Genomic DNA, 15,726 nt, shown 5'->3' on the forward strand with positions numbered 1-15,726 from the left:
CTGAAAGAATTCCTGTAGAGAACTCAGAATTCATGCTGGCACAAAACTAGAAACTCTCACCTTCCACTTCTATGGAGAAGAGTAAACAGGACTCTGAGCAGCTAATTTTTCAATTATACTCAATTAAATATAAAAGGCAGAGAAATGTTTTTAAGAATAAGAAATGTTTAACCCTGAAAACTATAGATACCCTCAGTGGGACATCTAGAATACATGCTCCCTCCCAAGGCTCTGGGATTATTGTAGAAAAGGGGGTAAGAAGATTGTACCAGACAGAGATGGTAGATGACAGCCAGGAAACAGTGTCTTCCCGATGCAACAGAGCAGCTGCACCAATGAATGGGTTATAGTTATGACAGCATGTGTAAGACCTGCTCAATCTCAAGCCAGACTAAATCCCAGCATGGAGAGGGGAGGTGGAAATGATGTCCCACCCCTAGCCATGGAGTTATTGATAAGCAATAGCTGTTGTGAGAAGGAGAGCCCGTTTTCTCTAAGAGTATGGCCCCTGATAAGTCAGCCATGCCCCATTAATAGGCCACGTGCCCAGCAACATATGGATAGCACAGAAAGGATTGGGGGACATTAAGTGGGCAGCTAGATGGTTGATGGATCTGGGAGGAGTTGTGGTATGAATGAATATGATCCAAAAACTCCTCCTGAAATTCAGAAAGAACTGATAGAAATTAAGCATACAAATAAAAAATGCAGATACCTAGTGTGTATGTAAAGCGCTTTTGTGAGGGTACCTTTCACAAACCAGTTACATATGGACTTCCAGTTATGATAATGTTTTAGAACTGTATTGGACTTCTTTATGCTTTGGAAGTAATGTGGTATAAAACCCACATGAAGACACAACACTCTCAATAATACTAAGCACAAGAAAGATGTGCAGCTGAAGCAGTCACACAAAAGAGTAAAAAGATATAAGAAAAAAAATCATTGAAGCAGCCTGTGTTCAGAGTGGAAAGCCCATCACTGAGATATACAAGGAGGAGCTGGAAGACAAAGCTGTTCTCCTGGTGGTGATAAAAAGACGACTAAAGTGCACCTTAAGTAGAAATGGTAGAAACGGTTACTGTTACAAAGAAAGAAGGAAAGTGAAGGAATGACTAGGGTAAAGAGAAAGGCAAGATACAGAGATGAGTAATTACAGGTGGAGCGGGAGATATTAAATCGTTGAAAGCGACAGAAAAAAGCCCGGGGTTGTGCTAACAAAGAACAGATGCTGGATGGGGGCTCAGAGGAAATGAAGCATTAGAGGATGCTTCTCCAGATAGAAAAATCTCTGAGCACTGAACAAGAAGGACATCAATGTGTCTCAGCCCCCTGTCCCCTGCTGCTTGTGGATTCTTCTATTCCTATATTAATCATTGACTGAGTACTTCTCTGGGCTGAGGATACACCATCAATGAGGCTAAGAAAAGTGGAGGCATTCACAGGTCCAGTTTCACTTATAGGAAATAGCAGACTGAATGAACCCTCAAATGAGTCCTTTTATTCCCCCTACTTTAATAATAAAGAAATCTTTTTCTTAAGATAGTAACATTACCCTTCTCAGAAATCAATACTGGTTCCTTAATTTTGTAATATGTTTTTTATATGAAATGCATGTAAATATACTATATACATACATACATACATACATACATACATACATACATACAAATGAGTGTATATTTAAAATTCAAGAAAGCTTACAGAAGGAAAATTAAAACATTAAAACAATCCAGTATGTATTGAAGAAGAGGTGATTGATTAGTTGCCTTGTCAGGTACAGTTTTATGTAGACAGAAAGACAGACACATTAGATTTGACAGACAAGCAGACAGACTGGTAGATATTTAATAAATTGACTTCTTTCAATTGAATCATAATTTACATGTCTAATCTGAAAATAGAAAAATGGTGATATTAATAAGTGTAATGAGTTAGCTATTCATTAGATTTGCTGGGTATAATTTGAGTCAAAAAAAAAAAAAAAACAACAACAACAACCAAAAGCATAGCAAGCAAATAAAATCAAAACAAAACAAAAAAAATTTTCACACGTTGGCCTAAGATCCTGATGCTTGATATAAAAGAAGGAATTCGGGGGGAAATATTTCAAGTAGCAACCCTTTGGAAGACACTTGGAGGGCCATGTGAATCCTTTGAATCCTCATAATCAAAGGGGTATTTGTTCACATAATCTTCCCATATTTTCCCTGGATATTTTCACTTTAAAACAGACAATGTTTGAGACGGGGTAGAAGAGCTTATGCAAATGTAGGAATCACAATGAGAAGTTTACTATTGAACATTTGGATATGAGTTTCAAGAAATTATAAAAGACTCAAGGATTTATGCAACTAAGAAAAAAAAAAACCCTGCTCCCACAGAACTTGGAAATTGCCAGTAAGAGGACTGAGACCCGGATGACAGCAGATAATGCAAAGCTGGATTGCATTATGCCCCATGGTAATGAATAGGGAGCAGGGCACTGTGATAAGCCTGGAATGATGATCAATATTTGGAATCCTGAGATAGGCAAGAAGGTAATTAGGCCCATTATGGACACAGTTAGCACAGATAACATAATTTGGGAAATTATACATTTGGAGATTATGGAGAATTTTTTTCAAGGCTAATGGGTCTTCAATGATATCTATTAAAGCACGTAAGATGTTTTGCCTCTAGGGAACCCACTTTACAAAAGAAACCAAGTACACAAAAATTTCAGTAAATGTAGTCTAAAATGAAAAATAAAGTACAATGTATCGGGGAGTAAGTGATTGTGATTTCCTACTTGGAATTTATAATAATTTTTCATTTGAAGGGTTTTAAGGCTATTAATTTCACATCACAGCTCCCCATGAAACCAGGAAAGTGTTTCTCAGTGTTTGCCCAAGTTCATTGCTCATAATAATGCAAGGCCAAATTGGTAATGATAGCAAGGCATCTTGACAAATGTTTGGCTTCCTCCAATTTCATGTTGAGGCTCCTGGAAAACATTGTAATTTTGATCCTGTCCCTAATGTCCTACAGGACAGAAGCCCCTTTATTTTAGGAAGGACTCAAACTTTATTCTCACTAGGAACCTTCAGGGTCCTTGATATTATTGGAATCTTCAAACTGCAGACCCTCTTAGCCTTTCCTTTCATCCCTGTTCCATCCCTTTGTTTCCCTCCTGATACCTGGGAAGAGTGTCTAGCAGAGTCTCCAGTGAGCATGAGGCTAGGACCCTGGCAGGTAATTCTCACTAGCCATCCGATTCTCCATTACAGTCACTCCATTCTCTCCCTTACCCTGTTAGCAGCCCTCCTGCAGGAACCCCTTCTTCCCACCTCAACCCCATTCACTGGAGACTGCAACTCTTGGCACAGACCCAGAGTTCCCCTATCCACTTCATCTCTGTTCTGTTAAGAAATTTTTTTCCTGTGCCCATATCTTCGAGGCTTTTCCCCACTTTTTCCTCTATCAATTTCAGTGTCTCTGGTTTTATGTGGAGGTCTTTGATCCACTTAGACTTGAGCTTTGCACAAGGAGATAAGAATGGATCAATTCTCATTCTTCTACATGATAACCGCCAGTTGTGCCAGCACCATTTGTTGAAAATGCTATCTTTTTTCCACTGGATGGTTTTAGCTCCCTTGTCAAAGATCAAGTGACCATAGGTGTGTGGATTCTTTTCTGGATCTTTAATTCTATTCCATTGATCTACATGTCTGTCGCTGTACCAGTACCATGCAGTTTTTAACACAATTGCTCTGTAGTACAGCTTAAGGTCAGGCATGGTGATTCCACCAGAGGTTCTTTTATTGTTGAGAATGGTTTTTGCTATCCTAGGTTTTTTATTATTCCAGATGAATTTGCAAATCACCCTTTCTAACTCAGTGAAGAATTGGATTGGAATTTTGATGGGAATTGCATTGAATCTGTAGATTGCTTTCGGCAGGATGGCCATTTTGACTATGTTCATCCTGCCGATCCATGAGCATGGGAGATCTTTCTTTGTCTCTCCAGATTCTTCTTTGTCTTATGTCACCCTGTTTGCAGGAGCCTATTTCCAACCACACCTCCAACTCTATGGGACCCCTGCCTCTCAATGTGGACAAGATCCACCTCTTTCCCACAGGCTCCCTCCAGAATTGCTTCTAACTCATCTCTATTCATCTCTGCCACACACTGTCCTGCTGAAAACTCTCTAAAGGGAAGCCATACCCACCTCAGCGTTCGAAGACCTAGAGAGGCAACAAAGACAAGATATCAAATTAGTATATGTATATATGTATGTATACACATATGTGTAAGTGATCACTAGATATAGAAGTTATAGATCATATATTTTATACATATAAATATATAAACACTAATATAATGTTAATTGTTTCATTCTCACCAAGGGAGAAAAGCAACTTACCATGTATTGGAAAGTGAATACTTTCTCAAATAATTTCTTATTTTTAATAAAAATGCATTAGAAGCAGTTTCATCAATAATGGAAAACCCAATTACTGGTCTTCTGGATTAGGCATTCTTTTATTGTGTGATTTTAATGCTTGAGTGGGAAGTTTAAACATTGCCAATGAAATCTCAGACTAATTAAATGATTATAGCCTAAGGGCAGGGCAAGCAAGAGTCTACTATTAATCTTACTAACAATATCTACTTTGAGATGTACGGATGAACATATAGACCTATTTCAAAAGACAAAATAGGAAGAGTTGTTTATGAAAAGATGAGTCTTGGCTGGACACGTGACCCAATGGGTAAGAGGTTAACCATACCCGCACACGCACATGCATATACCATGCTTATAAAATGTCTGTTTTTCCTCTATCAGATTTAGGATTGGTAAAAATCCTTTCCCAATCTGTTGGTGGCCCTTTTATCTTGTTGACAGTGTCTTTTGCCTTACAGAAGCTTTGCAATTTTATGAGGTCCCATTTGTCAATTCTTGATTTTACAGCATAAGCCATTGCTCTTCTGTTTAGAAATTTTTTCCCTGTGCCCATATCTTCAAGGCTTTTCCCCACTTTCTCCTCTATCAATTTCAGTGTTTCTGGTTTTGTGTGGAGGTCTTTGATCCACTTAGACTTGAGCTTTGCACAAGGAGATAAGAATGGATCAATTCTCATTCTTCTACATGATAACCNCCAGTTGTGCCAGCACCATTTGTTGAAAATGCTGTCTTTTTTCCACTGGATGGTTTTAGCTCCCTTGTCAAAGATCAAGTGACCATAGGTGTGTGGATTCTTTTCTGGATCTTTAATTCTATTCCATTGATCTACATGTCTGTCGCTGTACCAGTACCATGCAGTTTTTATCACAATTGCTCTGTAGTACAGCTTAAAGTCAGGCATGGTGATTCCACCAGAGGTTCTTTTATTGTTGAGAATGGTTTTTGCTATCCTAGGTTTTTTATTATTCCAGATGAATTTGCAAATCGCCCTTTCTAACTCAGTGAAGAATTGGATTGGAATTTTGATGGGGATTGCATTGAATCTGTAGATTGCTTTCGGCAGGATGGCCATTTTGATTATGTTAATCCTGCCAATCCATGAGCATGGGAGATCTTTCCATCTTCTGAGATCTTCTTCATTTCTTTCTTCAGAGATTTGAAGTTCTTATCATACAGATTTTTCACTTCCTTAGTTAGAGTCACACCAAGGTATTTTATATTATTTGTGACTATTATGAAGGGTATTGTTTCCCTAATTTCTTTCTCATCCCATCTGTCCCTCGTGTAGAGGAAGGCTACTGATTTGTTTGAGTTAATTTTATATCCAGCTACTGCACTGAAGCTGTTTATCAGGTTTAGGAGTTCTCTGGTGGACTTATATCCAATATATACAAAGAGCTCTGCTTGTGGACGTTGTACATCGTGGTGCGGAGCCTAGTGCGCACCACGATGTACAACGTCCACAAGCAGGCTATTGAATGGAACACAGGGCCCCCAGTGGAGGAGCTAGAGAAAGTACCCAAGGAGCTGAAGGGGTCTGCAACCCTATAGGTGGAACAACACTGTGAACTAACCTGTACCCCCTGAGCTTGTGTCTCTAGCTGCATATGTAGCAGAATAGGGCCTATTCGGCCATCATTGGGAAGAGAGGCCCCTTGGTCTTGCAAACTTTATATGACCCAGCACAGGGGAAGGCCAGGGCCAAGAAGTGGGAGTGGGTGGGTAGGGGAGCAGGGGCGGGGGGAGGGTATAGGGAACTTTCTGGATAGCATTTGAAATGTAAATAAAGAAAATATCTAATAAAAAATAGAGCAAAACAAATAAGCAAAGAAAATGAAAACATAAATGTCTGTTTTTCCCATGATTTTTAAAAAGTAAATGGAAATGCCTTGTGAAGTCTTTTTCCTCATCTTGAGGTTACATTTAAGAATGCATTGGTGCTGTGAACCAACTCAATTGCACTAGGCAAAATTAACTTGAAATATAGAGAGATAACACAGGGGTAACAATTGCATATTTACCGTAGATACTTTGTGGTATTTAAGAGAGATGAGTAATTCAGGGTCACAGGTCAAGTATAGATGCTTCAGTCTCCTATAGACCACCTCTTAATGTTCACCACAGACCACATCTCTCTGGACAGTTCTAGCTGCTGTTGTACAAATCACCTGCCTTTCAGAAGTCAGTGGCCAGTTTCAACTATCAGGCAGGTACAGGAATCAGAAACTGAGGCCTGAATCCGAGTAGGCCCCTAGGAAGATAATCAAGCTCATACTGTGTATTGGCATGGAGAAACCTAGGCTAAGGATTTCTCCATGTTTTAAGAGTGTGTTTGGAGCCTGGCATGGTGGCACACGCCTTTCATCCCAGCACTCAGGAGGCAGAGGCAGGTGGATTTCTGAGTTCGAGGCCAGCCTGGTCTACAAGGTGAGTTCCAGGACAGCCAGGGCTACACAGAGAAACCCTGTCTCGAAAAACAAAAACAAAAACAAAAACAAAAGAGTGTTTTTGGAAATGGTAACTCTCCACCTAATCAGTAAAACTTCTACTTTACAACACTGGATAAAGAGGGTACCTACCACCTCCATCTGCATATTCCTCTAGCTCTACCCTAAACATTGACTGAGTGTTTCTCTGGGCTGAGTGTGATTGTATGTGCTCAGCCCGGGGGTGGTACTATTAGAATGTATGGCCCTAAGGGAGAATGTGTGCCACTGTTGATGTGGGCTTGAAGACCCTCATCCTAGCTTCCTAGAAGCCAGTCTTCTGCTGGCAGCCTTCAGATGAAGACGTAGAACTCCTAGCTCCTCCTGTAGCAAGCCTGCCATGTTCCCACCTGGATGATAATGGACTGAACCTGTGAACCTGTAAGCCAGCCTCAATTAAATATTGTCCTTATAAGAGTCGCCTTGGTCGTGATGTCTCTTCACAGCAGTAAAACCCTAACTAAGAAACTGAGGATACACCATCAGCAAGGCCAAGAAAGGTTAGGTGGCATTCACAGGTTCGGTTTTCTTGGTAGGAGTGTTTTGTGCTATGTTAGATTATTTGACTTCCAAATGAGTACTTTAACGCCCTATACACTTCCATAATAAAGAAATTCCAAGTGCCGTTGCCCCTGATTGCTGCACCTGCACTGTCTTGAGAACTGCTGCTGACTTCCTGTAAGCAGGTGGGTAGTGTATCAGAAACAGAACTATAGAGGCAGTTCTTCAGGGACCTATATGTCACATCTTTATGGGAAAAATGATAGCACAACTTCTTAACATATTTTTTTTCATTTCTATTTATATATATAAAATTGGTTAAGTTTGTTATTTCACTCTGATATATATATTATACATGTTATTCACACTCATGATTGTATACTCATATATGTATATATTATATAATATATAATTGATATATAATATACATTATATTCTGATTTATATTCTGTTTACTCTCCCATACCCTCTTCTATATTACCCCATTCCTATCAACTTCCCTTCATACCTACATTTCCTTCCCCAATTCATGACGCTTAGTTGTTTTGTGACTTATTTAGATTAACCAAGGCGCTCTGTATTAACCACTGTGCCAGAACTATCCACTAGAGTCTAGTGGAATTATCAGTGGGTACAAAACAGAAGGGCTGTGCTTCCCTCTTTACTGATCTATCAGTAACGAATAGCTCAGCAGTAAGGGGTAAAGCCCCTGGCCCATCCTTGTGCATACCTGGTGCATACATCCATAGCTGCTGTGAAGTCATGAGTACCATGGCTGTACCTTGTCCAGAGGATTCCACAAGTTCACAGCCCTTCTTCATAACTGTTACACTACCCCCACCCCTGCTGCTCTCTGAGCCTTGCTTGGTACAATGTGGCTGTCTTGTATACTCTTACACACTCATCCATCTTGATGGCTATATCTGGTTTTGGTTTGATGTTGTTTTGATTCTATATTTTTCTGGAAGAAGGTGAGTGAATATGTCCAATAATATTTTATTATAACATGCATGGATTATTTCTATTAAGTGAGATATTTCTTTTAACATTTTCATAATTGTAACATTTCCTTCAGGATGCCCATGTGTGTCAAGTTCATGTTTATGAGAGAACAGAAAGTTCATTAAAACATCGAGACCATGGCCACCTGGTAGAGAAGTCTGAAAAATGCAAACCTTTCTCTAAGGTTGGCATTTGCAATCTAGCCCAAGCTGGCCAGGAAATCACCAAACACTCAACTGCAAATTATTTCTGTGAATACTCAAAACGAGACAAACAAGTGTTCAAATTTGGACAAGGTCCATCCCATGACAAATAACACCTAGTATCCATAGATCACTTGCCCAGACAATTGCTTATAATTGGCCACAGCCTCTATCACTTCAACCACAAAGGAAAACGTGAAGAGTCGTCATATTTGGGGATGACTTCAATGGGTTTGAATAGCTGAGATTTTGATTTGGATAAATTGATCATTTTCTATTACTTCTTCAAGGAGACCTCTACCTTTAGAGAGAACCTAGAAAAAAAATATCGTCTCTGTGTATAAATGGTGAGACTAGAAATCGAATGGGAATTGTCTCATCCTGAAAGCTGTAACACTTCCTGCACATTGTCAGACTAAACCAAAACTGATGAGGGTAGTGGTAGGGAAGGGAGTGTGAGTGGGGCCATCCATCCTTCTCCACAAAATCTCTTCCTGATAGGGGACTTTCCTCCAAGTGGTTCATTTGGGACTTAGTATTGATGCTCAGCAACTGACGCCTCCCTGCCCTGGCAGCTTTGACCTAGTGTGAAAAAATATATAAGGGCCTAGTGCAGATGTATAGCAAGGTCCCCTAACTCCAGGAAATTTGTTCTGGTCTATTCATAGCACCTGTACATCCTTAAAAGGACCTTCCTTGTTTGAGGACTCTTAGCTAACATCGGTGTTCCTCCCATTTCTTCCTTCTGCTTTCTCCTAGGAATGAATAGAATTCTTTTTGTTCCCCTAGAGGAGAACCCTGGGGCCCAAATTTAAAGTCTAGAACTCAACTTTCCCTTTTGATTTTAATTTTACTATGTGTCCTAGGGTCTAGTGGTGCCCAGTGAGTGGCACTTGCAGTCTCTCATCTGGGGCATGCACATGCATGTATGCGCATGTACATACTCATGAACACACACAAATTAATTGCTAGCTCTATCAATCCTACAAAATCCAAGACTCCTTTATGTCAAATTCTCTTAGAATCCATAACTGTATATTTGTTCTTCCTCAGAATTGCTTGCTGAGATGTATGTGGGCTCATTTTAGATAACATGCTTCATATCTCGGATGATTTATTCACTTTCAAGTTCCCTGGAATTTATTGCTAAAGGTTGATGTGAATGCTTACGGTTTGGGCTCTAATATGATCTCCCGAGTGGCAATTAATAAATAAAAGATGGCTGCTGTTGTTGACAGAGGATCTAGGCTTACTCAGTTAGCTCTTTTCTTCATGTTTTCACCAAATTTCATGCCAGATATCCCTAGGGGTTGATGTTAAAAATATTTTCTATAAATTCTAAAGCTTTTACCGTTGTCTCAATATTCCCAGACCTCTGTGTTGTCTTTCGTTTTCCTTGTCAGAAATAATCTTACTTGATTCTTTTTTTTTTATTCTCACCTTCTTGCTGTGCATGGGGGGAGTGCCTTTTGCTGGATTTAACTGTAACGCAGCTTTAGTATTTGTGCTTGCAAATAGCACCTGCAATTTGTCTCTGAATTTTCTTGTATTTTTCTCGGTCTCTTCTCAGTTTCCTTTATTGACTATGTACTGTCATCTATAAAATGTGGTGTTTATTGTCATTGTGTGTATTGTTCCTGTAAGTTTTGCCTCCTGTAAGTTAACGATGAAACCATGATGTAATATCTAATTCTTGTGGTGTGCTGGCTTGACTGGGTGGGCTCTGGGGCTCATCTAGAAGATTTTTTTTTGTTTTGGAGATGAGGAAAATGTATGTCAGCTTAAGAACCTTGACCATAATCAAGTAGAGGGAAGGCACAGAACACATCCTGAGATTGTAAAGTTCTTGGTACACAGCAGAAAGGCTGCAGTTGGACTGCCTCTGTTCAGTGGGGACAGGACTTGTGTAACTTTAACATGCTCCCCATCTTTTCTTATCTCCAAATGCTAACGGGCGGGGTTAGTATGGTAATAGACCATCTGCTTATCATACCTAGGACTTTAATTTGATTCCCTAGCTCCCGAACGATGCATTAGTACCAATGCCATAAGTGAAAGGATTGTTGTAAGTTAATATCAGTGAAAGGCAGGCAGGGAGGTGTTCAACACACTCTGAGAATTCTGTATGTTGTTAGCTATTATTACAGTTCTTTACATAATCTGTTGAAGGTGGAAGTCTATGCTGCTAACCAACTTATGAGCCTGTTACATACATTAGACTTATCACTGCTGCCTGGCCTTGTCCTATAGCCCTTGAACTACACAGTGAGAAGCTAGAGTCACATCTGTGGTGGCAGTGGGAGTAAAAATGAGAACAGGGATAACAATATTAAAAGGTAGAACATCTGCCAAGCCTTAGAGTGTTGGTGTGCTCTGAAGTAGATATCATATATGATGCTCTCTACATGTTGATGTTACATCTGTGCGCAAGATACACAGTCATTATTTTCAGAAACATGGTGCATATTCTTGATGACAATAGTTTCCCTGGTAAATGGAGGGGAACAACCAGGCCTTGGTAGAACAGCTAGAGTGCTGAAACAAAAGCCTTAATGGAACTCTTTCTATCTTGTAAGTAACCATTTGCCTACTAATATTTCAATCACTTAATCTTGTTATTGATAATAAGGAGATTGGCTGGAACAGGAGTGGAGTCGAGTAATGGAGTGAAGGGGAGCAGACCTTGGGCAAGAAAAACTGTACAAGAAGCAAATAGTCTATGCTAAAAGATAGGCCCTTACAGCTCTCTTAGGTTTTACATTTCTGTGCTGTAACTGTTTATTATATTAAAGGAGGCTCCTTTTCTGCATTTCAAATGGAACTAGAATTGGAGCAACAGTATTAGGAAAAGTTGTTTTCTTGCTTGCTTTGCTTTATTCACAGAATAAATAAATTTAATTCACCATGCATTAATTGACTTTAGGATAATGTAAAGAACTTAAATATGAAAATTATAATCACTAATGGTTTGGTTTCCAGGCCAATCAAATAAACAACTCTGGCAGTAATAACAAGTATAACGGATAAGATGACTCTGATTAGTACTAAGGGGAAGCACATATTGTGTTAGGTGGATTATGAGTCTGGATGCCTTGGCCTAGGAAGCAGAGGCAGGCAGATCTCTGTGAGTATGAGGCCAGTCCGTTCTACAAAGAGTTTATGTGTCCCTCTGACCGCATATGTGTACGTGGATGCATATCCTCTCAAACATACAATCTATAGATAGTGACTAATTTAGTGACTTTTCAAGTTCACATGTAAGTATATTTATGTGTGCATATATACACATAGGCATAAATCTCCCTGTGTAAAACAAATTTAAATACTGTCATCTAAAATCTTACCACAGCTATAGAAAAAAGAAACTGGATTCAGAGATGGCAGACTACTTACCCAAGATAACCAAAGATAGTGTCAAAGCTGGAGTTCAATCACCAATGTTTACTGACTTAACACAGTCTTTTCTAAACTGCCCAACCAGAACTAGTCTCAGAATTATGAGTCTTTCCACCATAGCTCACTATCATAGAGAAGGCTGACCTTTCACCTTTTCTCTTCCAGACTCTCCAGGCAAAGATTTTGGTCCAACTTTGGGTCTGAAAAAGTCCAGTTCCTTGGAGAGCCTACAGACTGCTGTAGCTGAAGTCAGGAAGAATGATCTGCCCTTCCACAGGCCAAGACCACACATGGTGCGAGGCCGCGGCTGCAACGAGAGCTTCCGAGCAGCCATCGACAAATCTTATGATGGGCCAGAAGAGGCAGACACGGGTAGGGCCATATGCCCCGTTAAGTGGGTTCTTCATCTCATTATCATCTGCATATTATAAGCGAAAATGTGCACTTAACTACTGAAAAAAATGATTTAAGGATCACAATTATATTTTTGATATTAAAAGTAATTCATTTTCCTGATATGTTTTGCCCTTTGGCTTAAGGAACATTGGATTGGAGGATGCAATGTGCAATTTATTTCACAGTGCAAACGGGGGAAAAAAATCTTTTTCACGTTTTTAGAAGGACCAACTGTCATTTACCTTTAGGGCAGGAGCACTAAGCATGCGTTTCTTGGCATTCTTATTTGAATCATTAAAAGCAACATCAACCAGAGGACTGACTGCATTAATTGCATAGGAGCAGTGGGTTTTATTTATAAGCAAAAATCTCTTTTGGAAAGAAACTCACCCTGTTTGTTCCCAGCATGTGGGCTTTCTGAAGCATCTGAGGTTAACAAGCTAGCTTTCCTAGAGGTTACTGCTTTAGCACATTTCAAACCTTTTGTACTACCAGCTAGCAACCAATGTGACCCACTCCTAGCCTCAGACCTTGTTTGAAGTACCCAGGGCTAAGAAATCCTATCTTCAAAGGGTACAAGTAGCCATGTGGTTCAATAGAACACACAGTACTTCTATTCCTTCTGTATTTTACATTTTGACGTATTTTATATATACTAGTGTTAAGTGCCCCTGACTACAGGTATTGATTTTTCTCTCTACAGATGGTCTGTCTGATAAGAGCTCTCGCTCGGGCCACGCAGCTCTGAATTGTGAGTCTGTCCCTCAGGGAAACCCCGAGCTAGACAATGTGGAAAATAAAGCCAAGAACATCAAAAAAACAAAAGAAAAGGAGAAGAAGAAAGGAAAGGGGAAGCTGAAAGTCAAGGAAAAAAAGCTGAAGGAGGAGCATGAGGATGCAGAGAGGAAAATGAAGAGGAAGGGCTTCGGTGCCATGCTGAGGTAAGGGCCTGCCGGGAAGGCACTTGGCATTGTTTTCCCTGGCTAAACCACACCATTGTGTATGCTCAGGAAAAGGTTCAAGGTTTCTCTCATCTTCAGCTATATTCATAAAAATCAAGACATTCATAAAAGTCAAGGCTGTAACTGTATTATTTGTGTGTGAAGAATGCACAAAAAGCCTTTTGGGGTGTTCCCCTGAATCTTGTGCTGATGACTTGCAACTGTCATAAAACTGTTGTCAAAAAAGGCCAACACTTAGAAAAGCATAGGAAGTGTGTCTCAGGTCCCCAACATAGTAGCTGTCACCTATAAAGGCACTGTGATGCATTAGAGATGTACCTGGGATTAGAACTCTGTGATCCCGGCTTCGACCTATGATCTTCCATGTCTCAGCCAGAGGTTTCATGCATCTTTTCTCCCTTCCTTTCAGACTGAGGCTAACACCATCCCTTCCTGATGGCCTTGCAGGGCTGGGATAGATGATGTCACATACAGTTGATTCAGTGGCTGAGAGCACTGAGCACATAGTCGGAAAGCAATTTGGTTCTTCTCATGCAGCCATCCTCCAAAACATACTCTGTTGAAACTCTCTCCTTTACATTTTGGTATCCTGGCACTGTGTCTGGTTTCTGGTCATTTGGCCAGAGGTTTGCACAACTACTTCAATGTAAACCAAAATGTATATCTCCTTCCTGGACATAACTCCCTTGTCTGTGGAACACGTGCAGGCGAAGGGCACTAGAAATGCCTTAAGCTTTTTAGGTGGTGCAAACTGACCGCCGGGGTCCTTTATAAGTGAGCACCTTTGGATTGTTCATGTAGCTCTTTAGCATACCAGTTGCTGCTGGTGGAGAACACTTTCACGGCTCACTTCCTAAGGATGCTTGCCCTTAGCCCCTGACCTCAGACAGTGCGCCTAGAGTCTCCTTACCCATACTGGCTGACTTCGTATATAGAGGCAGAGAAGGAATTAATTTGTGTAGCAGCAGCTGTGGCAGCAGTGACAATAACATCTATCCCAAGATCTTGGATGAAGGCAGAGAAGTCTGTAACTACATAGTACCTGCAGCAGCATCTACCTGGCCTGCTACAGTCACCAATCTCTTACCCCTCCAAACCACTCAAGAGCAGCTTGTTTCCGTTGCTCTCCCTCCCCTTCTATCTATGACATGGCTGTCACCACCTTTGCTTCCTAAGACTCCTCCAAAGTGACTCAGGCATCAGCTTGCCTTCCTACCTAGAAGGACTTGCCAGACTCTCTCAACATTCCCCTGTGCTTTGCCATTCTGCCAGAGCAGAAGATCAGAAAATGTTTGCTCATCACAAAGCAGACAGATTTATGAAATCACTTCTTAATTCTCAGAGGATTTTCTTGGAGCTTGTGTTTAGGGGAGTGAGAAGTAAGGTAGAGGTACCTATTTCATTACTTTATTACTGTAACTCCCTATCAAATCTATCCATCTCCATCATTTTAGCTAGGAAGAACAGATGACATATGATAAATTTAACCATATTGTGTAAAACCTTTAGAATATCTATCACTTAAAAATGCTGGGGAATACAGAATACTAGTTGTTTTCAATGTCAAATCTTCAACTGATATTTCTAAATATAAAAGAAAAGTCAATAATCTTTTTCCATCTTTTTCTCCCTTCCTTCCTTTTCTTCTACCTTTGTGTGTGTGTGTGTGTGTGTGTGCAAAGTAACATTTAAGGGGCACGAATAGTGTAGACAGCTCTGAGCCAACCTATTGCCTATCCAGTATTCAAACAATGCTACCCCAGTATGCTCCTCAAAATCTTTTTATTTGGGGGTAGGAGTTAAAGACAAGATTTCTGTGTAGCCCTAGCTGTCCTTACTCCAAAAACCTGTCTGGCCTCAAACTCACAGAGATCCATAATAAAACACCATGACCAATAAAAGAAAGTGTTTAAATAGACTTCAAATGGTTAGGGTCCATGATGGTGATACAAAGTCATAGTGACAGAAAGAGCCAAGAGCCCACATATTAAAAATGCAATCAGAAAGCAGAGAGAGAGAGCACTAAAAATGACAGGATTCTTTTGAAACCTCAAAGGTCACCTCCAGGAACACACTTCCTCCAACAAGGCCACACCTCCTAATCCTTCTTAAATCAGTCTACAGGTCTACAAACAGTATTCAAACATGTGAACCCAACAGGGCCATTGTTATTCAATTCATGACATTTCCTTAGCAGCTCTGATGCCCTGGAAATCATTTGACTATCAGGGAATAAGATTTCAAATTTAAAGATCAAACCTTAAGTTACTGATTTGTGAATAAGGCCATATTTCACCTACAGAAGAAAGACACTTGGATACCTAAGCAGAAGG

At 40.2% G+C, this 15,726-nt stretch overlaps 1 protein-coding gene across 1 annotated transcript in view; it reads left to right on the forward strand.

Moving 5' to 3' along the window:
- Pard3b (par-3 family cell polarity regulator beta) overlaps positions 1–15,726 on the forward strand; it is a 976,275-nt gene that overhangs the window by 671,408 nt on the left and 289,141 nt on the right. The window contains exons 17-18 of the mRNA XM_021197960.2: positions 12,201–12,407; positions 13,135–13,372. Coding sequence (XP_021053619.1) covers positions 12,201–12,407; positions 13,135–13,372 — 445 coding nt within the window. The remainder of the gene's footprint in view (positions 1–12,200; positions 12,408–13,134; positions 13,373–15,726) is intronic.

This window comes from Mus pahari, chromosome 5 (genome assembly GCF_900095145.1).
Source record: "Mus pahari chromosome 5, PAHARI_EIJ_v1.1, whole genome shotgun sequence".
Classification (NCBI taxonomy): Eukaryota; Metazoa; Chordata; class Mammalia; order Rodentia; family Muridae; genus Mus; species Mus pahari.